The 27,610-nt window shown below is 37.6% G+C and overlaps 3 protein-coding genes across 7 annotated transcripts in view; 2 read left to right on the top strand and 1 right to left on the bottom strand.

Annotated features, from left to right (window-relative positions):
* Positions 1-4,340, top strand: part of LOC121730319 (nucleoprotein TPR) — a 28,552-nt gene extending 24,212 nt beyond the window's left edge. For all 5 annotated transcript variants that reach the window (XM_042119319.1, XM_042119317.1, XM_042119316.1 and 2 more), the window contains 6 exons: positions 136-250; positions 891-991; positions 1,822-1,978; positions 2,935-3,035; positions 3,769-3,901; positions 4,072-4,340. In XM_042119319.1, the coding sequence (XP_041975253.1) occupies positions 136-250; positions 891-991; positions 1,822-1,978; positions 2,935-3,035; positions 3,769-3,901; positions 4,072-4,134 (670 nt within the window). In that variant the 3' untranslated portion in view covers positions 4,135-4,340. The remainder of the gene's footprint in view (positions 1-135; positions 251-890; positions 992-1,821; positions 1,979-2,934; positions 3,036-3,768; positions 3,902-4,071) is intronic.
* Positions 4,341-4,557: 217 nt separating this feature from the next.
* Positions 4,558-20,490, bottom strand: LOC121730320 (cullin-associated NEDD8-dissociated protein 1). Its single transcript, XM_042119320.1, has 24 exons — positions 20,272-20,490; positions 20,009-20,178; positions 19,174-19,387; positions 18,143-18,277; positions 17,416-17,573; positions 16,988-17,150; positions 16,514-16,684; positions 16,236-16,344; positions 16,028-16,161; positions 15,413-15,573; positions 14,655-14,860; positions 14,113-14,303; positions 13,588-13,716; positions 13,255-13,386; positions 10,874-11,045; positions 10,373-10,518; positions 9,528-9,685; positions 8,501-8,699; positions 7,712-7,831; positions 7,316-7,453; positions 6,806-6,994; positions 6,197-6,440; positions 5,629-5,775; positions 4,558-5,052 (listed from the first exon to the last, which is right to left on the bottom strand). The coding sequence occupies exons 1-24, from the start codon at positions 20,308-20,310 to the stop codon at positions 4,925-4,927; spliced, it is 3,753 nt and encodes a 1,250-aa protein (XP_041975254.1). The 5' UTR covers positions 20,311-20,490; the 3' UTR covers positions 4,558-4,924.
* Positions 20,491-23,335: 2,845 nt separating this feature from the next.
* Positions 23,336-26,002, top strand: LOC121730322 (probable ATP-dependent RNA helicase Dbp73D). Its single transcript, XM_042119321.1, has 7 exons — positions 23,336-23,457; positions 23,540-23,855; positions 23,932-24,213; positions 24,374-24,551; positions 24,671-25,322; positions 25,445-25,625; positions 25,746-26,002. Exons 1-7 carry the CDS (start codon positions 23,435-23,437, stop codon positions 25,974-25,976), a joined length of 1,863 nt encoding a protein of 620 aa, XP_041975255.1. The 5' UTR covers positions 23,336-23,434; the 3' UTR covers positions 25,977-26,002.
* The last annotated feature ends 1,608 nt before the right edge of the window (positions 26,003-27,610 follow it).

Raw genomic sequence — 27,610 nt, 5'->3', positions numbered from 1 at the left:
GCGAACTGTGAAACAGCGGCTAACAGATTCATAGTCTTTCTCGTCATGCGACAGTGCGTTATGTCTCTATTAAGTTAGTTGGTGCAACCCACCCTAAGAGGGCGAAAGTATTTAATCTTACTTTTTATTATTTAGGGCGATGTCAACGGAGCCCCGCGAGGCGCTATCCGCGGCGAGCAGTCGACCGGCGCAACGCAACTCCTCGCTCAAGAAACGATCCATATCGCTAGAGCAGACTACCAAAGATCAGGTAATATAAAATAAAATATTTTACTACATATGAAGTTATTTAAAAAAGGTATTCAAAGAGATTTTTTTTATTAAAGATTAAAACAACTGACTTACGGCCGTTCCCAATATCTGATCTATATCTGGTTTTGCCCTACTAGAGATAGGAATAGCTCACATTAGACATTAGAGCCATATATTTTATGTCAATTGTGAGCTATTCCTATCTCTAGTAGGGCAAAACCAGAGATAGATAAAATATTGGGAATGGCCGTTAGCAAAATGTCACTGACGGGCATTTCAAAGTGTTTATTTTGCTACTAGCTGTCCCGGCAATCGTTGTTTTGCCATATAAAAAATTTTTGGTATGAAAAATAGATGTTAGCCGATTCTCAGACCTACTCAATATGCTCACAAAATTTCATGAGAATCGGTCAAGCCGTTTCGGAGGAGTACGGGAACGAACACTGTGACACGAGAATTTTATATAATATATTAGATTTGGCATATTTAAATACTATGTAGGACACACCATTCGTACCATAACCAGACCTTCGTAGACATAACATCTGTATAGAACCGACAAAGTCATATTATAATATGTGTGACCTACCGCCGTGTACTGTAACAGCTCTATTTTAATACTTTCTCGCATATTTCAGAACGCGATTTGGAAGTCAGTGGACGAGAGCAGCGTGTCGTCGATGCAGTCTCTGGACGACGACGCGCGGTTCACCGTGCAGAGAGACGCCAGCCTCGACAGGTTTGTGTGGTGAATCCAAACTAATAATATTTCGATTTGACCTTGACTTCTGTATAACATCGTCCATACAAACCGACTTAATTAATCGGCTAATATATTGAACCAAGAGTCTGCGATGGCCAGACCTTCCTCCGCTTCGTAAAGCTGGCAGGAAAGAAGTTTACCTGTTCGTGGCCTTTACAGAGGTAAGAACGACCAGCAACTATGAAGTTTCGGCCGCGATTACGTCTTTAGGACTTAGGTATCCAGTTCTGAAGATCTCCTTGACCTTCCAGAAAGAGTAAAGCTCAATTTTATAGCTTATATTCTTTGCGGTAAGTAGAGGAATCTCGTCTTCCAGTGCCGGACATTTTTGACAGTTGCTTCCCACTGCTATACACACTTAAAGTCAAGAAAGTTTAAAGGTAGCTGGCAGGTAGAAGGCGAGATTCCTCCACTTACCGCAAAGAATATAAGCTATAAAATTGAGCTTTACTCTTTCTGGAAGGTCAAGGAGACCTTCAGAACTGGACACCTCCTAAAGTAACCGCGACCGAAACTCCATAGTTGCTGGTCGTTTTTACCTTTGTAAAGGCCACAAACAGGTAAAGTTTCAGCTTTACGAAACGGAGGAAGGTCTGGTCATCGCAGACTCTATAGTCTATATTATGACGTCTCTATGAAATGTCTTTTTTTAATAATAATAATCATATAAATATAATCCGTGCCAAAATGTTTCCCTGTAATCGACTATTTGGCGCGACACATATAACACATAAATTAATAAGTATCATCGAACGAAGTAATTAACCTAATCTTGACCTAAATAAAGGCAAATATATTTTTTTCAGCCGCCTATCGGGAGGTTCAGCTGCAAGCGACGTGCTACCCAATGAGAAGAAAAAGAAGAAGGGCTTGTTTGGCAAACTGAAGAAGCTGACCAAGTCGCGATCCATTGATGACCACGTCGACGACGACGGCTTCAGACCCATCGGAACCGTGTCCAGGGTAAACTAAAATCCAAAAGAATATTGGTTCCGGTAACCCTAGAACTTGAAGTGAAGGGTCAAATTGAAATATTATTATTTCACATGAAATAATATGTACTTGTTATTCTGTTGTAACAAAAGCTATTTCTACGCTACCCACTAATTCTAATATTTCTCTTGTGACTACCCCCAATATTTTGTTTTACTTCTTGTGAATTGACAAATTGATAGGGGTAGCCCATTAATTGTTTTTAACTACGAAGTACCAGGAGCGCATAACGTATGAAGAGGTGTTTGCGTTCAATTTTTTCGACCTACCCTATTAGTGTAAGATTTTTCTTGTGACTACCCCCAATATTTTGTTTTACTTCTTGTGAATTGACAAATTGATAGGGGTAGCCCATTAATTGTTTTTAACTACGAAGTACCAGGAGCGCATAACGTATGAAGAGGTGTTTGCGTTCAATTTTTTCTACCTACCCTATTAGTGTAAGATTTTTCTTGTGACTACCCCCAATATTTTGTTTTACTTCTTGTGAATTGACAAATTGATAGGGGTAGCCCATTAATTGTTTTTAACTACGAAGTACCAGGAGTGCATAACGTATGAAGAGGTGTTTGCGTTCAATTTTTCGACCTACCCTATTAGTGTAAGATTTTCTTGTGACTACCCCCAATATTTTGTTTTAATTCTTGTGAATTGACAAATTAAAAGGGGTATTGTTTTTAACTATGAAGTACCAGGATAACGTATGAAGAGATGTTTCTATAAATTTTTTTTGACCCACTCTTTTTTTCCCAAGGTTTTTCCCACTCGAATAAATAAAGTAGGTCATATTGACTTTCGATATACGCTTGATTAACTGAATTCTTAATGTGTGTGTTTAAGGCCGTGCACAGCTTTAAGATCTTTCGCACAGTTTTCGTTGCTACGTTCAGTTCTTAGTATAAAATAATATGGTCGATTGTTTCCAGGGCTCGGACTCTGACATGAGTACGACGGGCAGCCGACGCGACCTGCGCGGCCGACTGTCCGACATGTTCAGCCGACACAAACCTCCGTCGCGAGCCAACAGGTACGTTTTCATTTAGTCTTAAAAAGGTATAGTAATATCAATTCAATATAGTCTGTCAAGAAAGTGAAGAAATTAAAAAGTGGCAACATCGTAGTGTCCCTTTCAAATCAATCTAAGAAAAAAGGGATACACTCCGATGTTGCCACTTTTTAATTTCTTCACTTTCTTGGCGGACTATACTTAAAATTTACGATTATTTAGACAAATACGCTTTTCTCTTTCTTTCGTCAATATGACGGTAGGTAGACAACGTTTGTCTTGTGCGTGCCGCCCACATCGACGTTGCCATTATTTTTATAAAATAGTAATGACCACACTTAACAGTTTTGCGTTTTATACTATGGTCCAAATCTAGGCTAGTCGCAGAATTTTATGCAACATACCATCAATTTTGTGACTCCCTAGTTTTTACCGTGGCCCGCAAAAATCTGCTACACTAGCGTCTTTCACATGTTTCCTGCAACCTAACCGTACGATTTCTTGAGGTACAAGTTGGAAGCCGGCTACATGAAGTTGCAGCAGACGACGTGTCGTCGTGACGATTTTTATGAATAAGTGTCGCTAGCTTCGTGTCGCTGACTGCGGAGGGTGTTTCATAGAAATACATAGAAACCAGTAGTGTCGCTGCGACACGTCGTCTGCGGTTGCTTTATGTCGTCTGCTGCCAACCGGCACCTTAACGTGCATAGCAAGACTTAGTTACAATCTTACGTCTCTTTGTTACGTGTCACAGTAAGGAGCAAAGTCCGGAGCGGGCGTCGAACGCGTCTAACGCTTCGAGTACGTCAGTGAACGCGGCCGGGACACGCCCCATACTGCGCAACGCCAGCACTAGCGCGCTCACAAGGGCCTCACCTGTCAAACCGGTATGTACTGCAGTATAGTAGTAGTAAAGATGTCTGTCGTTTTGTTTCTTAAATAATATTGAGAAAATATTAACGTTCAGAAAATTAGTCGAGAAAATATTTTCGTGCTCAAACTTTCTAACAACAGTATTTTATTAAACATAATTATTTTTATATATAATAATTTTCAGGCTGACTCACCCAGCTCAAGAGCGACAAGCGTCACGCCCGGCATCAAGAGAAAAGGGAAATAACCAAAACAGTTGTGCTTTTTAAAATTGTATTTATCCAACCTTCTACGAATATTCCACATAGCATGTAATATCACAATACATATCAGATATCGAAAGGGAAACTAAAGTCTCGAAATGCTGACCGCTCGAACCGGCCTCAAATGCCACTTATAAATGTTTGTTATATTATGTATTTGTAATTTTTTTATATTAAATCGATAGACGAACTAGATTTTTTTATTTATAGAAATAATAGTTTTACCTCCGATTGATGTTACGACCCTATTACATGTAAAGCTACGAAAAAAATATTTATTAATAAAAATAGTATTTCATCAACTATTATATTATATTGACGGCATATTTTAAATTTACTACACACATATAATTATTTATAGTCTGTCAAGAAAGTGAAGAAATTAATAAGTGGCAACATCGTAGTGTCATCCCTTTTTTCTTAGATTGATTTCGATGACACTACGATGTTGCCTCGCTAAGTAAAATCGATTTCTGTTTCAACAACAAAGAATATAAATTATATTACGAGAACACTATTTTGATAATTTCTAAATGTCCATGTCATTTCAAGTTGTTACTAACGTCTTTTCCTCCGTACCAATAAAGATTTTTATTTTTTACGCATCTATTCAAGCTCCGCTGTCAGTCAAATCACTTCCAATGTGACAGACAAGACAAGGAGATGTGGTATAGACGTGTAAATATTTTTATAAGTAAAGGAGGTTTATGTAATAGGGTGTATGTATGAAATCTAACCAGGGTGTGTCGACGTGGAGACGATGACAGACCGCGGCTAGCTCTGGTCCATCAGGTTGGAGTCGACGGCGCCGGACGAGTCCTTCAGTATCGACTCGAAGATCGGCTGCAGGTCCGGGAACGATTTGATCTGGGTCACGAAGTCCATGAGATGGGGATTCTTTTCTGAAATGAGATTTATTACGTCATATGGTTGTAATAGAGCACGTCCAATGGCCATATTATTATTTATAACATTAGGCATAATATTGTTTTCAACGTGTTTGTATGCCACTAATAAAGTACGGTCGCGTTTTCCATTAGTACAAGACATAAGCGCCATATCGTATTCGAGGGTGAATGAGAGAGACATAATATTGTATGGATCGATTTACGTATTGCATTTCTAAGCGCTCCGCAAACCCGACTTTAGTACAGGAACATATACGGTACATGTACGTATGCGACTTGCGAGGGTGTAAACTGTAAAGGCGTAAAGGCACGTGTATGCGTCGATGAATGTGTGTGTATAGCTCGGTCGCGTTAGGTATGAACACTGAACAACATCGGGGCCATGTCATACCTTCGGTAAGAGAAGGGCACAAATAGTTTTGAAAATGTTTAGCTGCCGGTATATTATATGCTACCCATCGATTAATTCGATTATGTGTGCGTTTTCGCCTGCCTGCGTATGCACTGCAAGTCCGCGTTCGTGTGCACATCTCTGTGTGTAATAATGTGCTTGTATATTGTATATCTCACCAGCGTCAGGTATGTGCAGCAAAGCGGCGGCGGCGCGCAGGGCGGACCGCTTGAGCTCGTCCTGTTTCTCGTACTCCTGCTTCACGGAGTTGGCCTTCACCTTGTGCGTGCACGTCGCGCGCAGCGGCTCCACCAGACTCTCCAACCCTGAGATATTGTCACGTCATTTGTACCAAAAAATAAACTAAATAATACTCTCGAGTATCGAAATTATATTAGCGATAAAAATTAGGATATTGGAGAAGGAAGGATATAAAAGATGTTTAATCTTGAATTCATAAAATGATCCAGGGCATATACAATTCGATATTTTTTATGGGTAAGAACTATAAGACCTAAAAATTGCTTCTTTTAGCGGAAGTCAGGATTGCTAGGACACATTAAAAACAACGATAATCCGCCATTTTCGCAAGCTTCGATAGCGTTTACTCATTTACTGTTTACCACATGTTGGCGTCTATTTTCTCCAAACTCATTTATCAAACATCATTGTGATTCGTTTCACAAAAACAGTTATATATTAATCCAGTACATATTAAACAGATACACAAATCAATACGACACTCACTCTGCAACACCACGGCGGGACACAACTGCGCGAGGCGCGCGCACATAAGATAAGTCAGCATTTTGATATCGTAGTGGTCACGTAAGCCGTCCTCGACATGTCGTAGGAACTCGAACACGTCGATCCGATCGAGGCACGTCCCCAGCAGCGTGTACATACACTCGAACGCCGCTTTGCGAAGATCGAGGCCGTCGTCGACTGAATGCTTGAACGGACCCATCTCGACTTCGCGGATAAGCTCTTTCTGGAATATAATAAATAGATTAAAAGAGTGGCCTGCGCCAGTAATAATATATGCGGACGCGGTCATCTTGCGGCAAGTGGCTACTTTTGTGTTACTTTTTACAACTTATTTGTAGTGTGGTACAACTCGAATGGGGTAGCTGATATTCAACTTGCGCTGACCTAGGTAATGACTGTATGGCATGCAGCAAAGAACGGGAAAGATCCATATTAATATTATAAACGAATTTTGACGCTACGAAGTTGTGGACGTCATCTAGTAACACAATATTAAATCAACAGTAACATTCAGTTTTACATGTTCAAAATCAAACGGTTCTTTATTTGCGTATGTCAATTCAAGTTCAAAGTGCGTAAAACGCTCACCTTAATCTTAGTCTCAGCGTATATAGTGGGCAGCAACTCCGGGAGCAAATCCCGTATGAGCGAGGGTTTGTTGTGTGCGGCCGAGTTGAACGCCACGAGTGCAACGCGACGCACTCCGAGCGCCGGGTCGCGGAGCGGGACTAGCAGCTCCGCCATACACGAGCGGAGCATCACGTCGATTGCTGCGGGCTGGAGAAAAAATAAACTTAGTTTTTTTTTACTTTTTTAAAACAGCGCTAACAAGTAACAACATGGTATAATTCAACTTTTAAAATCTATTTTACACATTTATGCTTTTATGGCACACTTATAAGATTTTTAAGAAAAAGGGGAAGACGAGTAGACGAGGAACAAAATATCTTAATAAATTTTTACATCCTTTGTATTTGTCCTTAGTATCCTCTGAAAAATTTTATAAACTATGAGATACACAGATTGAAACTGAAAACGACATAAGACTTTTTTCAGGGAAAAATTACAACTTTAACCTTTCAATTACAACTTTTTAACCTGGTCTGATATCGTAAACTTGACTGCTGTGACGGCCGTTGTCCTGGTCAGTGGTTCCGAAGATTTCAAGAATTCCTTCAAATGTGGCAACAAATCTTGTGGTTCCAATAAACACAATTTCCCTAAGCACTCAGCAACCTGAAAAAATAAAAATTGTCTTTAAATAAGTTTTAATTTAATACCGTAATGTACGCACTAAATGAACACAATGCGTCGCATACGATGACTGTACTTTGTAAATCAATACGGCCAATTATTTGATATTTCTATTTCATTTGAATATCAAGTAAAAATATTAAATCCCCCTAACTTCACTGTTGCCTGTGTGACAATGTGAAATGTCTTTTAAACAATAACAAACAAAAATATAACAATAACTATTTGGTATTAACATACCACATTACGCGAGCCCTCCTCAGCGCACTGACAGTGTTTGGACAACTGCACCCAAATCTCCGGGATGAAAGGCCTCAACGCTTCCACGCCTTCAGGTGTACACGACTCACAGGCGATGATCTAAGAATAACGTTAAAAATATACAAATTAGCTTTGATATTATTTTTAAATCGTTAAATTGTCGTGTTTTCATACCTTTTTTTCACTGACATTTAATTACGAAAGCACTGTAAAACAGCACACCGTTCTAATTCGCACCCTCGAATTTAAATAAAGCGATTCCCATACATCCACTGAAATTACTACAATGGGCTTCAGTCTTGTTCTGCATGCTACCATTGAGAAATCTCCCATTAATTCTTGGTACCTAACCAACTCAGGGTGAAGCCTAGACAGGCTGACAGTTTTGCAACAAGTGTTGCAGAATATCTGCTATACTTTTGACAGACATATATTGAGTCATTTCTGCTGTCAAATACCTGTCGCATAGATGTCGCAAGATACGTAATCGCATTAAACGCACACCGTACGCGCCGCATTTTAAAACTCGTTGTTTTTAGTTGTTAGTTGTATGAAATGATGTGAAACCTCGCACATTCATCCGCACCGCGCCGCATTTTGTGAACTATGCGGGGCGTTCGGCACGTACGGTGCTGCGAATGTGCGATCAGTCTAAACCATAGCGTAGCAAGGATTGCGCGGTATACGGTATACCACAAACCACCACGTGCAAAACAATACTTATTATTATCTAGTTAACAAAGGTGGAAGTTGATAAGTATTACTCACCTCTCTCAGCGAGTGCAACAGCAGATACTGCCGTTTGGGTTGAGCCTCGATCTCGCCGAGTATGAAGGGCAGGAACTCGGGCAGGTTGCCCACCGCCACGGAGCCGAGCGCGTAGCTCGCTGCCGACTTCACCTCCTCAGATGACGGAGTGAACGAATTCAGCAGGACTTCCTTCAAGTTTGGTATCGAGCTAAGGTCGCTGAAAAAAAAAGATTACATGTGCTGTGACTGAGTCTTTATTGATCATGCTCCTATCATGCTGTTGTCGTGACACTACCTTCCCTGTTCCCATTGGCATGACGGGTCCGTGAGCTTACACTTAACGCGTTAAAGAAGTTTTGCTTCAAAGCGTTAATTTTGTGGGATTATGATTAGAAACACTACACAGATAAAGCCACCATCATGAATAAGTTAGTCCTGTCGTTCTTAACTGCAAGTTTTGCGAAAAACCGAAATTTAGCTTTTTTTTTATGAAATAAGGGGGCAAACGAGCAAACGGGTCACCTGATGGAAAGCAACTTCCATCGCCCATGGACACTCGCAGCATCAGAAGAGCTGCAAGTGCGTTGCCGACCTTTTAAGAGGGAATAGGGTAATAGGGGAGGGTAGGGAAGAGAAGGGAATAGTTGAGGGTAGGGAAGGGAATAGGGTAGGGGTTAGGGGATTGGGCCTCCGGCAAACTCCGGTTAGCTTGACGTAACGTAGACGACACACTCACGATAATCTCAATGACCCGGGTATGGGGTCGGAAAAGATAACTTTTCCTCTCAACGAGCTTAAAAAGTTTCGATTTTAAACGTAAAGACTACTTGAGTTTCTTAAATCTAATCGAACCGAAGAGAATAAAAATATCGAAGTTATTGCCTGTTTCACCACTTCCTGATAAGTTGCGGATAGGCTATCCCCAACTTATCTTACAGATACTCCATACTCTATCTGACAGATAAGTTATAGATAGCGTATCCAGCACTTATTAGGAAGTGGTGAAACAGGCCCTTAGTATCATAAAGAGGATACACAAACTCACAGATGTCGTCCGATCTCGGCTAGCGCGAGTAACGCGAACATGTGGTGCGTGTCGGACGCGGGGTGGGCGGCATCGCGCAGGAACCCGCGCGTGATGTCCAACGCCTCCGCCCCGCCCACCGCCACCGCCGCCACGCACTTCGCCAGTGAGTGGTACGCCTGGAATATATACCTTATTATTACTTGTATAGAATACTGTGGCGTTTTGTTCTTTTGGTCTAGTAAAATAAAACAAAACGTCAACAGAATATATTACAATTTATTTATAATAAGGGGTCGGGGTGCCCGAGAGTGAATGTCAGAACAATGGCGCGCGCAACGGCCCGCTATTGGTCGTTGGCCGGCTACGTGCAGCTACGTAACGACCGCCCGTGGTGCGAGTACAGTGAGCGATAAAAGTGTTTCGCGATAAATTAAATAAAAAATTACTTTTTTTTTAATAAATTAATAAAATATTATAATAATTATTAACAATCATGTACGTGCAATGTTACAATACATTTCCCAATGTCACTCGGCTGGAATGTCGTTTTATTTTCGACTTTATTTGTTACAAAAAAAATTAAAGCTTTCATCATCAGCAGTCACTACTATTTCCGTAGTCCTAAGCCAACATTTAAATGCGTTTGTCAAAATGCATTCGCCAGTTTCCTTAACAAAGTTAGAAAGTAACAAAGTTAGTCGAAAATGTATAGGATTTGACATATCGCATCGCTAAGTATTATGGCGCTTGTGATGCTTTTTATAAAATCCCATACATTTTTAATATCTTTTTTGAAACTGGCAAATGTATTCTGATTTCTGACTAAGCACTCAGGGTTTATGGCCCTGGCCGTGCCCACTTACCTGCTTAATGTGGTGCGCGGTAGCAGTTGTGTCTGCGCGTTGAACCGGCGCCACCAGCAACGCCAACAGCTCGCGTCGAGAGCAGCCCGCCACTTCCGCCGTCACCAGCGCCGATAGCACGCCCAGCATCGCCTTTAACGCGCCGCCTGTACAAAAATAACAATTTCATTCAATCGTCTACTTTTATTCATGTTAGAATTTTATGCAGAAAATGACCGCAACGACCACGTTGGTAAAGTAATACAGATAAGTATTAAATCAAAATAATCGATGATTTCGATTAGCTAACGATAACCGCGGATACCAATCAAAACAACTATTAATTAAACTAGTGTCAACAATTATGTTCAAAGACCATTCAATTGAGTTCTATTAAACCTATAATGAAAATCTCGCCTCGATGACACTTGTATACATAGGTCTCGGCTTTTGCCGAAGGTTGATTGTCCACCACTACGTTTAATTTTTGAATTCAATCGCAGCATAATAAAGATACCATACCCTGCAGTAACGGCGACTTGGCCAGCGCCAGTATATTCGGCGTGAGTGCAGCGCGCGCGTCCGCCGTGAGCGCGGCGGGGCGGCGCAGCGCGGCGTGCTGTACGAGCGTCAGGGCGGTTTGCGCGCAGTGCAGGTCCGCCTCGCACACTAACGCTGGCACTTCCAGCAGCACCTAAACAACATTGACATAAGGATCAGTTCAAAAAGTGACGAGTCGTTACAATGGCCGTGTTCATACTTCATTGCCACAATTTATGGCGCGTGCGCCACAAAACCTTTTATTGCGCATGTCAACATCATGGCATGCCATGGCAATGCCACCAACAAGTTGGTGGCGCATGCGCGCAAAAATATGCCGACGAACACGGCCAATGCAATTTAAATTCAAAATTTGAATAATAACTTTTTTCACCTTCGGTCAGATGAACATGTAAAAAGTTGGTCTTGCGATTGACCTCCCGTTTAAATATTTTTAATAAGTGTTTATTGAATACACTTATTTAGTATTTTTATGTGTATACAGTGTGTAACAAAAATAAGTGATAATACTTTAGGGTGTGTACGTGTTCCTTGTAGAGAGTTCCAGCGACCACATAGCCTCTAGACGCCTAATGCAAGGCGAATACTTTCAGACAATATGTAAGACTTATAAGTCTTACTTTAGATAATGATAGCGAAATCTGTCTTAGTATCGACCACATCCGTGACCCATGTACATCTCGTGCGTTTCATACAAAATATTTTTTTACTGTCAAGAATAAATTTATTCAGAGCTCAAATTACACTGGTCTGAATCCATGACGAAAGCATTTGACATAAGTCATATCCCTTTCTATCAAATACAAATTAGTAATGCTTATCCTTTCTTCCGTTATCGTCACGCGTCACTACTCACTAGTGATGTGATACCAACTATCTTTCAGAGGTGTATTTTTTTTTAATCGAAAATCGAAACAAAGCGTGATATGCTCAAGTCATTTTGAGTAGAACTGTTGTTAAACAACTGATTAATGATTATAATTTATAGCGTATAGCTATACGTGGGAGAGCCGTGCTTCGGCACGAATGGGTCGGCTCGACCGGAGAAATACCACGTTCTCACAGAAAACCGGCGTGAAATAGCGCTTGCGCTGTGTTTCGCCGAGTGAGTGAGTTTACCGGAGGCCCAATGCCCTATTCCCTACCCTACCCTATTCCCTTGCCTTCCCTTTCCATCCCTACCCTTCCCTCTTAAAAGGCCGGCAACGCACCTGCAGCTCTTCTGATGCTGCGAGTGTCCATGGGCGACGGAAGTTGCTTTCCATCAGGTGACCCGTTTGCTCGTTTGCCCCCTTATCTCATAAAAAAAATTGCAATAAAAATTGTCGACGATAACTGAGCTGTTTTTGCCAATTTTAGTAAGAGAAATATGTATAAACCATCCATCTACTAGTACTACTACTATCTACCCATCACAAAGCGTTGTTTTTTGTCGGCGTTGCGAAGTAATCATGAAATCTTATCTTGAAAGCGTAAAGAAAGTAACCAAGTAAAGATTTTTAGTCACTAAAACTTCAAGCAGTTTTTATGGCGAACAACTATTTTTAGAAATAAATTTCCATCAATTTTATTGTGACTTAGAAATCATGTGGCGGAATTAGCAAGTCAAATAATCTATACTAATAATAAATATAAAGCTGAAGTGTTTGTTTGTTGTTTGAACGCGCTGATCTCAGAACCTACTGGACCAATTTAAATTTTTTCTCAGTATTAATCAAGGAAGGCTTTATTATATATCCTATGTAGCCTATATTATATTATCACGCTAAGACCAATAGGAGCGGAGCACCAATGAAGAATGTTTCAAAATCGGGTGATTTTTCCTATTGTGCTGCGTAAACGATAAAAGTTTCGCAAAAATCATATAATGTTACAGAATTTTTGCCCTTTAAAAGTTTAAAAAAAGTATATATATAATTTGTAAAAAAAGTATATTTTTAAATATACTTAGGTAAGTATAGGTACTTTTTTAATATAATTCGAAGACGTTTTTGTATATTTTTAGAAGCTTGCCACAATTAATAAAAGCTTTTCTTCATTCTATACTTTAAAATAAATATGTACTGTGTTTTTTTTATTTCTTTTGACAAGCGCTTCTCGTACTTCCCATCACTAGTTCTGATTTATGAGATGCCGTGAATTTGAATTGGCCAATCGTAATGCATTTCTTAACTCTCCCCTCGCGTCGCTTACCTCAGCACATTGACACAATAATTTGTTAAGAGAAATCAAAACATTAGGCGTCTATTGGGTTATGTGGTCGCTGAGAGAGTTCACTGTGAAAGTATCAGCGCTGAAAGACGATTTTTTTTTTATATTAGATTGTTTTAAAAACATCTTACCTTACTGAGTAATTCTATGCTAATGTCGTCGCTGTAGTTCTGCACCAGAGTGTCTAGCAGAACGAGCGTAGAGAGCTTCAGGGCACGTTGGTTTTTCCTTAAGAATGTGCCAAGGATGGGGACAGCATCAGACTACAATAAAAAAGTTAAATAGATTCACAATTTTATACTGTAAGTATTACAGTTTGTTAGTATCAATACAGGCACCTAGTCGCGAAAACTTATAATAATGTTAGGTATTGATATTCTGCTTAACCAAACTTTAACTAGCTGTAAGTTTTTATTTTTAAACAAAAAATACCTAACAAGAATATATTCTTAGTTTAAACTTACCAAAATCGGTCTCAGATCAATGCGAAGAGGCGACGCAGCTATTTTAGTTAGCGCTTTCACTGTTGTCAGACGAGTGATCTCGTTGCGTAATCGTTCCAAAAATATGGGCAGGCAGACAGATAACTCATTCTGTAAATACAAAAATATACAATTTTGGAAGTGTATCCAATATATTAAGGTGTCGTAAATTATAGTAATACTAAGGGTGAAGCCAAACGAGCGTAATTTTGTGAGTCGTGAGTCGCAGAATTACTGCCGCGTAGATATCTTTTCATACAAATTATGACTCACAAAATTACGCTCGTTTGGCTTCACTCTTAAGCTAAAACCACACTAAGCAACACTACGCGACCTTTCACATTCCATAGAACTAAAGTTTTGTGCCACGTAGCTTTGCTTACTACAATTTCTTACAAATAATTATTAGCCGTGACGTGTGGCGTCGCGTCGCTGCCGCGTAGTATCGCTTAGTTCGTCGAGCGTGCACTCGTACATGGCGGTGATGGCATATGTATGTCAGTGTACCTGCAGGTAGTCACCGAAGTGGCATATGAGCTGTCCGCAGGCGGCGATGGCGCGCTCCTTGACCTCCTGGTCCATGTCGGCGGCGCGCAGGCGCACAAGCGTGCACTCGTACATGGCAGGCACGAACTGTCGCAGCTCCGCCGGCGGGGGCTCCACGTGGATTTCCTCGCCTTCGCGGTTCTCATAGCCGTCTAAGTTATGATTAAGAATTCAAATTAATTTATACATATAAATAGTGACTTTAAACGTAAACAAAAATATGATTTACCAGTTACCACCCCTTCGGTACTTAATATATTTTAATCGTGGCGAAACATATCTAGTGTAATAAACTTACGTGGGTGTGCAATTCCAAGTTTAAATGCGAACTTATTTGCCAAAACTCAAAAATTGTCTTAACAGGACTGTAACAATATCATTTACTCTTTAAGTAGTTTTTGAAGACAATAAACTGATGTAAAAATAAAGTACTTGTTGTCAAATTATGTCGAATAACTCCCATTGAAACTTATAAAACTACCAAAAGTAATCATTTAACTAACCCAGGGGCCGCATGACTTTGACCAGCGTCTGTAGAACTCGGAGCGCCTCAGCGGTGACCTTGTAGAAGGGGTCGTGCACGCTGGCGAGCACTGCGGGCAGTAGGGCGGCGGCGTGCACGCGCATCACCTCGGGCGAGTGACCGCGCACCATCCACACTATGAACACCAGCGTCTCGATCTTCATCGACGAAGCGGTGCCTTTGTCACTGTAAATTACATTAACGTTGATCATAAGATTATTGGGACGTGGCACGCGATGCCAAATCGTGCATAAATAAGTGTTAGCCGCATGCAATTGACTACACGGCTAATAAATTGTTGTGACGTACGTATACGGGGTATACTATACGCACACAGTGTGCGTGTACGTACGTGAGCGGTGCGAGCGCGGATTCTTTTTATAAAACTAATAAAAAGTATGATCTTATTTAGAGCTCCCACATAAAACTACGAATTCGCAACGCATCGCAAAGATCTGCGATAAAAATCATACTAATAGAAATGACATTTCGATGCATTGCGATGCGGGGTGTTTTCCAATAAGAGCACTATAGCGCATTATGCGGCATAATGCTTAACGTTGAATGTTTCAACAACACCACCGCTTCGCACAATCGAGCACTATCGAAAATATTGCTTTCGCTTGATGCGTGCAATGGATACCAACTCTGACAGAAAAGTCGCATTATGCTCTCTAATTGGAAAACTAGGGCGAATTCGCAGTTTTGTGTGGGAGCTCTTAGTGTACGTGTACGTACGTGAGCGGCGGCGTGAGCGCGGGTATGACGCGGGCGGCGTGGTCGGCGAGGCAACCGGGCGCCGCCACCAGCAGCTCTCGCAGCAGGGACAGGGCGCAGGCTCGCGCACGCACACTCCGCCCCCTGATCACGCGCAGCGCGCCACGCACCACGCTCGGGACCTGACATACATGTATTTATATTTCTATCATCCGAAAACTTACAGCTATAATAGTACAAATTAAGAAGACTGTAACGTCAAGAGTCAAGACATTTCAAAGTTTTAAAAAATATCTATTATAAGCAGTGCATAAATTGAGATGAGAGTCCCTTTCATGGTGCAATTTTTATGTCTGTTTAGTAGGGCAAGGAATATGCAAGATTCAGAGTGGGTGTACGCTATTGGTAGATCAGAAATCAGATTTAAAGCTTTTGGTAGCTATTATAATATTATGTTTGATAGAGACTGTACACATGCGCCGATTACCCCCTCTAGTTTACCGTTATGTGAGAGTTTACGTTCATTGGGGTTATGAGCGAGTCGCGAGAATCATAGTTGCTGATGAATGATACTAAATATTCTATGAAGTGGTAACGACTTGTATATTGACATCACAAAACTAGTCGTGAACGTACCCGTTGCAAAAGCAGAGCCTGTGGGGAGTCGTCGGTCGGAGCGATGGGTATTTGTAGTGCGGGGGGCGGTCTTGTAGCCCTCAGTAAAGCGGTGTACGCACTGAGAATGTCACATTTCACATTCTCTTCTCGTTCTGAAAACGATTTACCACATTAATAAAGATAGTTTTAAAATTATGACAATCCCTTGAAATGCACAAAAAATTACCTTTGAATCTCGCAATCAACGCAGGAGACACAGTTTGATACATTTCAGGCAAGAGCTCATGTCTTGTCGATATTACGGATTCCAAGCACTTTGCCGCCGCGCGTCGTACCTAAAAATAAATAATCATGTTTTAAATAACTTTATATTTTAAACAATGAAACTGATAACTAGCAAAATAAAAAATCCCATCGCGTCACAAGCTATTAGTCCCTCATTAGGCAATTGTAAAAAATGTTACATTTATTAAGAAACATCTACTACTACTGTAATTAACTCACCTTCCATGACATATCATCATCATCAGAGTACTCCTCGGAGTCTGACTCTGGCTCTGCATCAGGCTCAAATGACTCATCTTCCATCTCTTCATCCTCACCAACACCATCTTCATCATCTTCGTAATTGTAATTCGGATCATAAGTTATCATTTTGAGGCAGAGATCAATTATCTGTAAAAAGTTACTTCATACAATACAATGTAATAATTTTATGTCATTTGTAGTAATAAGTAATATGAATTTTCTTTATAAACTTCAAATGATATAACCACCATAAATATAATATACCTATAACAGTAGTCAGTAGACTTTTTTCATACTAAAGCCTGCATAAATTCATTATGCGATTTCAGATATCTTGAAGTAGCAAAACATTACACACATAAAACTTGTCTGTGTTAAAAGATTTTGCTTCCAAAGACACATTTGTATTACTCTAATTATTGAAAAATAAATTAAAAAACAAGCACTTACAGTTGGAATATGTGGTTGGACTTCCTTTGGACACTTCAACACAAATGCCTCCAAAGCCTGTAGGCAATGTTCACGTAACTCCTCATCAGCGTCCGTTGAGTGTTTGAGGACTTGAGGAGCCACTCTCCACAGTTGTTCACCAAATCTATGTCCAGCTTGACGACTTTAAAATAAAACAAAAAAACAGTTAATGATATAGACTTATAGGTCCATAATTATATGCAGACATAAATTACAATTTTATGCTAAATTCTAAATTGAACAAAAATTTAAATCATTTATGAAAATGCATTTAGAATTAAAGCACAGAGGTAACAAAACCATTATAGAAATGGTTTTGTTACCCCTGTGCTTTAATTCTAAATGCATTTTCAGTAAAATACTTTATTGCAATAGAACGTGAAGATGTTTGTTGTTAGATTACTCACCAAATAGAAGCTATGCATTGTATGTGCGTGCGGCTGACACTAGAAGATGTAGATGAACTTAATCCTTCTAGCAGGTGGTCAATGAGCTTGTTGTATAGTGCAGCATTACAAGACATCACCAGATGAGACAGAGCCACTATTGTGCGCTTCCTCACCGCCTAAAAATATATAATTATACAATTACAACTGGCATTTTATTACTTTAGTGTCTAAACGCACCATCCGCAGATACGCGGCCGAAGTTCGGCAAGATTACGCCTGCAATGTATTTCAAATTACCGATGACACACCAAGCCGAAATTACGTCGCGTTATAGTGTACAGCCGAACTTCGGTCGAGGGTAATTTCGGTAGCGATTCGGCGGTAATGTTTTTTTCTTCGTCGTCAATTCGGCGGCGTTCGAGACACTGAATACATACTCGTTACGTAACTGAATTTCCGCCGCGTAATTTCGGCTCTTATAGTATGTCATATCAGCCGAATGCGGTGGAACGTAATATCGGCCATGGCCGCGTATTTTCAGCATGGTGTGTTAAGACACTAACAGAAATTCAAATTCAAATTTTCAAATGTATTTGATCATTACATAATAATTACACTTATAATAGGTAAAATTAATACTATTAATAAAGTAACAAGCAAAAAAGCAAAAAAAAACGTACATGCATGTGCACTTTATAAAATATGTAACAAATATACAGTATTTATTAAAAATTTTTTTAATTACCTGACGCGGAGATGCAAGTTGAGGGAGCAACGAATTAAGTAGCATGGGGTGAAATGATATCAGGAGACCACCAAATCGGCTGAGCAAATCTGACAAAATATCTAATGCCTCCAACTGGACAGATACATCTTCTTGCTGGAAATTAGAGCATAATATTGTAGTTAAATTATAATCACAGCAATAATATACACTTTTAATGCACTTGTTCCACTTTTATTAATTTATTTTATTACAATTATTTTTCACACAACCGGTTTCGATAAAAACATCATCTGCCTACCTAGCATACGCCAACGAGATATCTTGGTGGAAATTCAAGTTTCACAGGAATATACAATTTTCATGCACTTGTTCCACTTTTATTAATTTATTTTATTACTATTATGTTTCATACGACCAATTTCGCTAAACCTGATGATGATTTTAATGAAACCGGTTGTGTGAAACATAATTGTAATAAAATAAATTAATAAAAGTGGAACAAGTGCATTAAAAGTGTATATTATTCCTGTGAAATAGATAAACCCTTTATTCACTGACTATTACCATACAAATTTTACAGAAAAACACATTTAGTCAGCTTATCCTTCAACATAGGCCTCGTTTCCTTCCATTTGTCTCTGTCCCTGGCAATTCTCCTCCATCCCTTTAGGACAGCCTTTCCTAAAGTGGGCGATAACGCCACCTTGTGGGCGCTGAAGTTCTAAAGGTGAGGGACCCAGAAAAAAAATGGGGGCATTGTGCAGAGGCTTGGGGGGTAATTTGTAATTTATTTCATCTGGATTCATTTTAAATTGAAAGAATGAAGGGCGCTAAAACATAATTTGTTCTCAAAGTGTTAAATAAATAAAAAAATAAGTTTGGCAACCCCTGCTTTAGGAGGTCATCCTCCCATTGTTTGCAAATCTTAGAACTCAAACTTTATAATGCACTTGAACATAAAAACTTTTAAAGTGCTACTTAAAATATCATACACACTAAAAATACTGTTATTTTGCTAGGTTTTTTTTTTCATTTAATACATAACAAACCTTTTCAATAGCACTGCTAAGTCGTCCAGTGATCTTCTTGCACACATTAGCAGCAAGGGTACTAGATCCCAGTCGTAGCTCAGAGATTACAGTCTTCAGGCCGATGCTGCTGATATCTCTCAGTTGTTCTGTATCTGACAGCATGTTGGCACACAAAGTCTCCACAATCCCCTCAACTTGATACTCTTTGACTTTATTTACTAATGGACCAAGACTGAAATCATATATTGTTGTCAGGACCAAAGTCAATTTTTGAATATAAATAATTCATTTGTGTGATAACTATTAACAATTGGGTAATTTTATGGAAAACTAGACCTTAGTACAATGTGTTGAACACACATAAGTTATTTTACCAGTTCGTGAATAGTTTTCCCTACTTTTTAAGTACCAGAATTAGTTTATATCATTGTTGCGATTGCCAAATCCTCTATGTGTTTTTAGTCTACTTTTCAGGGGTAGACTATAAAATATTTTATTGAATGATTGATGGACTTACCAATAATTTAAAAATTCTTAGTTGATACCGAATAAGATTTGCCACCATACTGCATTTTTAAATTTTTTGATAAGTCCAACTATCATTAAATAAAATAGTTTATTGTTTTAACCTGAAATTTTGATTAAAAAGTAAAACACATAGAGGATTTGGTAAGTGCTACAATGATATTATATTAAAATTAATTTTAATATAATATTGTAAAATTAATTACTTAATAATTTCATGGTAAGATTCCTCTAAGTTGTTTTAAAACTGTTAATGATGCTGCCTTTTTTTGTTAAATCCTTTTCAAAAAGTTCCCTCATATATTTTTATGTGAGGTTGCAGTCTTACCATTTAACAGCTAGATTTTGAACTTCGCCATTTTTATCTTCCAGAAGTCGAAGGAGTGTTTTCACAACTTTTCTTTCCGAATCATCATCGAGCTTGATGCTGTCTTTTTGCAGTTCAGTCATGAGATCGTTTGTAGCCATAAACCTGAAGTCTTTGTCGATTGATGTCATCTGCGAGAGTTCAAAACAAAATTTATCATGATCGACAAATACTGTACATTCAAAGATAATAAAATCTATTGAAGACTTTCATGCACCGGTTACCTTCTCAAGAAGATTCGCGATCTGATATCCACTAGCCATTTTGGTAAGATATTTAGCGGCACTGACAAAAAGTTAATTAAGGAATAGGGATCGTAAGTATTTCATATGATTTTTATTTTACTCGCCCTAAAATTACACAAAATTATCATCTAAAATGATTCTGAAATTGTAGGCGCACCGAAAATACAATGAAAAAGCTTCCACAACCGACAGGCGATAAATCCGTAAATGACATTGACAATTATTAATGTCATTGACGTCAAAAATTTTTTTAATTTACAAGTAGGTACAGTGTGGTCATGGAATTAATATATACTAGTTATAGGTACGTAGTTTAAATTGTATATTAATTCCATGAGTGTGGTACAGACGGTACGGTACAGTTCGACAAGGCTATTTTATTTGAAAGTGGGTGACATTGACATTGACGGGAGCACTGCTGGTAAAGGCACTGATCTCCATTATACATGTATAATGGAGGTCAGTGGGTAAAGGTAAAGGAGAACTGTCAAACACATGTCAAGAATGAAGTTTTTCTAAAGCCGGCGCCAGACATGGGCTTCAAGCTTTGAGCAAACTTTGTACAAATAGGAAAATGCCAGCAATTAATTTGCACAAATAGGCAAATGTCAGTGCCACACTTGGTGAATTTGCGTATTTGATCACATGTCTGGCGCCCGCCTAAGATAGAAGCGTTTAGTTCCTTTTCTCGCCACGTTCAAATAAAGCCTTGTCGAACTGTACAGTTTGACAAGGCTTTGGCAAGGCATGAACGTGGCGAGAAAAGGAACTAAACACTTCTATTCATACAAAACGTCATTTTTGACATGTGTTTGACAGTTCTCCTTTACCAGCAGCGCTCGCCGTCAATGTCACCCACGTTCATAGCCTTATCGAGCTGTAAAAATAATATGAAAAAGTAGGTACGGTAAATGACATAAACCTATATTGCTAAAGACCAACAGAGAGTGCGAGAGAGAAGAAAATCCTTTATGGAATTATAACAAGATGAAAAGAGAGAGGCAGTCTAATGAAAATTGTAACCACTTTCATTTGACAGGTCGTCAAAAGTCGTCAGTCGTTTTTATGCCTTTTCGGTATTTCCAATATATTGTTCAATTGTTTGTTATTTTGAATAAATATTATTATATTTAAAAATTGTGACTTAAGCTGTAAGTATTTGCAGTGTAAATCATAAGAATAATCCTGAAAAATATACATTTCACAGGTACCTAATTAATCTTCATGTCCTAATTGCTACGATGTGTTTATTTTTGCTATATTCTGTCTTTAGTTCTCTATTTCTAATAAAATATTGTGAATCCTCCCTTTTACTTTCATATTTTGCGTAACTAAAGGTACTATTGTTCTTATATTACACAAATTTTGAAGAAACATTTTTCATCAAATTTTTTTACATATACGCTAGTGCTTGAATGAAATTTATCGATATGCTTATCGATATTTTACAATAACATAAAACTAAAATAAAAATCATTTACCTTTATATTTATCACTTTAAGCCCGGCCGCACATTATCCGAAATTTCTGATCAGAAAAATTCGGACGCCCGGCGGAACGCACTCTGTTCATACATTTTGTTGTAGATCCATCATACTCAAAGAATTTCTGACGTGTCAAAATGTATGAGCGGGGCGGGGTGTCCGAATTTTTGTTAATTTTAAATTCGGATAATGTGCGGCCGGACTAAAAGGACATATTATCTTATTTTAACTAATATAATATAATATAGTATAATATAGGTAATATAATATAACTACTATAATATAGAGTGACTCTAAAACTAGAGGAAGGTTTATATTTATATATCATAATCATTTGTTTTACAGATTCCCTCAAGATCCTCTAATAAGAGGAAAATGGCTGAAATTAATTGGGCGTGTTGGTTGGAATCCCAAGAAGGTTATTAATCGAAAGATTTTGAACGTTTTCTGGGACCATATGTTCCCATTTGAATATCAAGGAGTCACCTCGATTTCTCATGGTTTCCATCACCAGACCACCACTTTTGTGAACATGATACCTACTCGAAACAATACAATGTACAACAAAAGAAATATTTTGAAAATCGGTTCATAAACGGCGGAGTAATCGTTGAACCTACATAAAAAATATATCCAGAGCCGAACGTCTAGACTCCTCCTGTTTGGAAGTCGGTTAAAAATAATTGTAATAAAAAATATTATGATAATAAGAATAAAATATAATATACTAGTATAGTGTGTTGTTTACTTTCAACGTTTACTTTCAATGTAAGGGCTGATTTACCAGATAGATTTTACCTGAGTAATAAATAAGTAACTTTATAATGTGTTATGTGTATATTATTTACCCCTATAAGAACCTCATGTCATAACATATCCGACGATTGAAAAATCATTCCAAAAGAAAATGTGTATCTATTTTTCAATCGTCACCTTTTTTTGCCAATTAAAATTTATGATACCTAATTTGAAATACAAATCTGTCAAAGTTGCATATTATTTATTTCTTATAGAAACTCAGGTAAAATAGCTCAAACGGACTATACTATCGATAACAAAATACTATACTATCGATAGTAAAATATACATCACTAGCACACGCACACATTGACAGATCGAAAATGGTCACGCATTTTCGGGTTGTCAGGTGGTCTATACAACAGCATATATTAAGTCTATGGTAAATGACTAGTGATTGAACAGTACCAGTCATTGGACAAGGCACAAAAACACAATATTTAGGTTGCTTTAAAACAACAGGCATATATTGTAGACTAGACGGTCCCAAATTAAATTAAAAAAAACTACAGGCATAGAAGTTATAACGCCTGATTTTAAAGAAAAGCAGGTAGTTTTTATTATACTATTAAACTAGTGTTTTTGTGCGCACTGCGCTGTCCAATGACTAGTACTGTGATAGTACTGTCTAATCACTCGATTTGACTGATTAGAGGTTTTATAATCTGTACCATCCATTGTCTTTATGACATTGACGTTTGACAAAGGAAGAAGTAAAATATTTTGAGGTTATAATTTATAAAGTGTCTATTTGTTTTTAAAATAACACGATTTTTAGTTATTAAATAATACAATATATGTAGATTATAATTACCCTAATTGATGTTTTGTATCTGACACCGTCACTTAGATCAGTCAACATGGATTTGTTCATTATAAACAGGTAAATATTGTAATTATTATTTACCATCTACACTCCAGAGTGTTGTGCTCTTCATTATTTTCTTTTTTTACGTCTATAACAGGTACACTGATGATAATGATGACGAAAAGCAAAAAGATAATGAAAACCTGCATTTGCAAAGGCTTAAACAAAAAATAGAAGAAAGAAGAAAAACTTTTACAGCCACTCGTGTGCAACCAGAAACTATTGTATTGAAGGAGCAAAAAGAAGAAGAAAGTGAGAATAAATTAGAAGAAATAGCCCAGTCATCACCCGACTCTCAGAAACGGACAGAAAATAAAACTGAAAGCAGCATTCTATCTGAGAAAAAGGAAACAAAAAAACCTGCACATGATTTTAAAGTTTTAGGAAGTGATGATTTTGAAAAGAAAGTGCAGGTAATCAGTCGACTTTTAAAAAGCATTATTCCATTATTTCAATTACCACTGATAAATATGTTACATTTGTTTTCAGGTGGAAAGAGTCTTACCCTATTGGCTTTCACATGCATTTAGTGTTTCTAAAAATCTTCAGAAGTTAACATGCTGCGTAGATGATCTAGATTGGTTACATGAAACGTTAAAGTCTATGTTAAAAAGTGAAGGTGTAACACACCTGTTTCCAGTCCAGGAAAAAGTGATTCCTTTCATTCTTCAAGAGCACAAGCACCCTGAGCCATTATTTCCACATGATATTTGTGTCTCTGCTCCTACTGGTAGTGGTAAAACATTATGTTTTGTGCTGCCAATAATTCAGGTAAAGCAAAATGTGATAATAGTTGTCTACAACCTCCTTTTTCATAGAAAAATAATATTATGAATGGGATGTAAAAAAACATAGCTTGAATATATTGTTTTTGTCTTTAAGTTATAAAACGTAATCTATTTACTTTCCAACCATAACTTAAATTTTCCAGATATTGATGAACAGTATTGGTCACCACATAAGAGCGTTAGTTGTGTTACCAGTTCAAGAGTTAGCAGTGCAAGTGGCAAAAGTGTTCAAGAAGTACAGCACCAACACTGGCCTAAAAGTGGCTCTGTTGAGTGGATCCGTACCTCTGCAGAAAGAACAACAACAAATTATAAGATACAGTAAGTACTCAACAACATATTAATTGTTCTGTTTACTACTGTAATATTTTTTTTTAATGCAAAGTAATAAAAAAAATTTAAGCTCTGGTGTAAGTAATCATACATTTTATATATTTCAGCTGAAACAATGGGCTGGATAAGTGAAGTGGACATCATTGTCTGCACAGCTGGGAGACTTGTTGAACATTTGCAAAACACTGAAGGGTTCTCGTTAAAACATTTGAAGTTCCTTGTTATTGATGAAGCTGATAGGATCATGGACAATATACAAAATGACTGGCTGTACTACTTAGAAAAACATATCACTATTGAAAATAGAACAAGAAGCAAAATTCCTCATTTGAATTGGAGCAGTTTAAACAATCTAAAAGCACCTTTACACAAACTGCTGTTCTCGGCAACTTTATCTCCTGATCCGGAGCTCCTAGAGAAATGGGGGCTGTTCCAACCGAAACTCTTCTCTGCTGCTCCCGTCAATGATAGGCCAAATGGGAAATCTGCCAAAAAATATTCAACACCAGATGAATTACAAGAAGAGTTTGTTGTGTGTAATCCAGAGGAGAAACCACTAGTTTTATACCACCTCTTAGTAGAACTCAAGTGGGACAAGGTGTTATGTTTCACAAATTCTGCGCAAGCGGCACACAGGCTGACAGTCCTCATGAGCAGTATGGCTCAAGATAATCTCCGTGTGGCTGAGCTGTCCTCTGCACTTGACAGGACAAGCAGAGAAACTGTTTTAAAGAAGTTTAAACAGTCTGAAATAAATGTGTATGTAATTTTTTGTTGTTTCTAAAAAAGAGAGCACTTTGCAGTAATTATTTCAAATACTCAATAGTGTGTAATATTAGTTCAGAATAGATAAAATATATTAACATGAATTCATTTTACAGGATAATTAGCACAGATGCTTTAGCCAGAGGTATAGATATACCTGAATGTAGCTATGTCATTTCATATGACCCACCCAGAAACATAAAAACTTACATTCATAGAGTTGGCAGAACAGGAAGGGCGGGTAGAAAAGGAAGAGCTGTAACATTCTTAATTCAGAATCAACTTCAAATGTTTAAGGTAATTTCAAACTAGTTTTTGCCTTAGCTGACACCTAAAGATATTATTTGTAATTTGTATGTTGCAACTTGCATTATATAAGTACTAGAATTTTCAACAACCTATATTATTTTTTTACAGGAAATTCTAGAACACGACGAAAACAGTAAAGTGACACAAATGGAAATACAACCTGAGTCATTACAACACTTAGTTGAGAGCTACGAGAGATCAATACATGAAACTAAAATGTTAATAAACAACGAAATTCATACGAAAGTAACAAAATCTAAGGAACTCAAGAGGTCGACAAAGCCTCGCAAAAGAAAACACAGTGAAGGCAAAGTTGAAAATAGTAAAAGTAATAACTAGTTTCAAACATAATTAATTGTAATTTATGTAAAATATTTAATTTATAACTCTGGATTTTATGATCTAGTAAGGGTGAGTCTTCACTTGTGACATGGCAGTCTGAACACAGACTTTTGCAATATAAAATGTCTGTTTGTTAGTTTTGTTACCAAAAGTCAATCGACAGTCGTATCCCAAGGAAGCTAGTGCTTACTAAGGACCTATAATATATTTTACAACCTACATTTGAGACCTTGTTAAATAAATAAAATATGTATTAAATTTTATTTTATTTTAAACACATTTTAAGTCTTGATTTCAACTGATTATTATTATCATTTATCAGTCATCACATAAAAAAAAAACAATTACCATACAAAAAATATACATTTATTGCAAGTATACAAAACTATCATATAAAAATACATTCTATAAATGCCTAATGCAAAATCTCAAATCAAACATCAATATCACATTTAAATGGGCAACAACAGTAATACAAAAGTTGCATTTTACATTCATTCTTTCTATAGTAATAATATGTGTAAACATTGTGTTAAAGTAAATAATAAGCGCCAATGTGAACAAAGTCAGTAGTCAATGTTGGCATTTCCACTAATTAGTTACTGCCAACTTAGCGCACTTATGGTAAATTTTCTTATTTGTGATGATGATGAGATGACCATAGAAATAATGGTCATCTACATACAAATAATTTCTTTCTTACGTATTAAAAGTATCACACAATGCAGTATGTGAATAATATTTTCCTTGATACTTAACAATTTAATTTTATTGGATCTAGCCATTTTCATGACAACCAAGCAACTTAATTTTTCTATTTGCTTTAAAAATAGCACCAATATTGAGTTCGGAAAACTTCTTTCTGTTTTATTAACTGACTTGAAATAAAAATTGGGTTTCCCAATTCAACCGTATGCAGACCGTATGCATTGAGATATAAGTACTACATAGTACTTACTTAATTAAATCTCAATGACCGTATGTATTATTTTTTATGCTTGTCTGTGGATAAGTTCGCTGTTTGTTAACCTATTGTGAAGACTGATGAATAATGATACTTCACATTGAGGGGGATACTTCCCAGGTGGTCCCTACATAAGGTAATACTGTTTGGAGTCGTTTTTTTGTTACAATGACTTGTTATTTATTGATTTACAATTTTCAAATAATTGAGTGAATACCCTTGTTAGGTTTTATACATGAAAAGCAGAAAAGGTCATTATAATGCAACCACTAACCAGGTTTTTTTTTGGAATACTTAAAATTATGAGGCAAGGTGGTAAAACAATCTAAATTAAAATGAGAAATTGTGAAAAAACTGTTGTCACACATGTGTAGTTAGTACACATTTACAAATACTATAATATAAACTCATTATTAACTAAAAACTAGGTCCAATGGTACATACGAGTTATCAGTTACCACTCAAAAGCCCTAATAATAATCACATAGTGATTGTTTTTTTTTTACAAAATCACCATATAACTAGGTTGACTGTAACTTCGTATTTCTTTTTTTTATTTTTATTTATTTAAATCAGGCTACGTAGGCGCTTTCGCGCTGGTACTATATATTTTTGCATTTATGACATTATAAAGGAGTGAGCACACTGAGACGGGCCGTGCCGGGGC

Source organism: Aricia agestis, chromosome 9 (genome assembly GCF_905147365.1).
Source record: "Aricia agestis chromosome 9, ilAriAges1.1, whole genome shotgun sequence".
Lineage (NCBI taxonomy): Eukaryota > Metazoa > Arthropoda > Insecta > Lepidoptera > Lycaenidae > Aricia > Aricia agestis.
This window is presented reverse-complemented; position numbering and strand designations above follow the sequence as displayed.

Bases quoted from the DNA above. Each gene is read 5' to 3' on its own strand.
- LOC121730320 (XM_042119320.1), bottom strand. From the start codon at position 20,310: ATGGCTAGTGGATATCAGATCGCGAATCTTCTTGAGAAG. The intron at 20,179-20,271 runs GTAACCGGTGCA...GAACTCTCGCAG, and splicing joins TCGCGAATCTTCTTGAGAAG to ATGACATCAATCGACAAAGA. The intron at 5,053-5,628 runs GTGAGATATACA...ATCTCATTTCAG, and splicing joins GCTGCACATACCTGACGCTG to AAAAGAATCCCCATCTCATG.
- LOC121730322 (XM_042119321.1), top strand. From the start codon at position 23,435: ATGGATTTGTTCATTATAAACAG. The intron at 23,856-23,931 runs GTAATCAGTCGA...ATTTGTTTTCAG, and splicing joins ATTTTGAAAAGAAAGTGCAG to GTGGAAAGAGTCTTACCCTA. The intron at 24,552-24,670 runs GTAAGTACTCAA...TATATATTTCAG, and splicing joins ACAACAAATTATAAGATACA to CTGAAACAATGGGCTGGATA.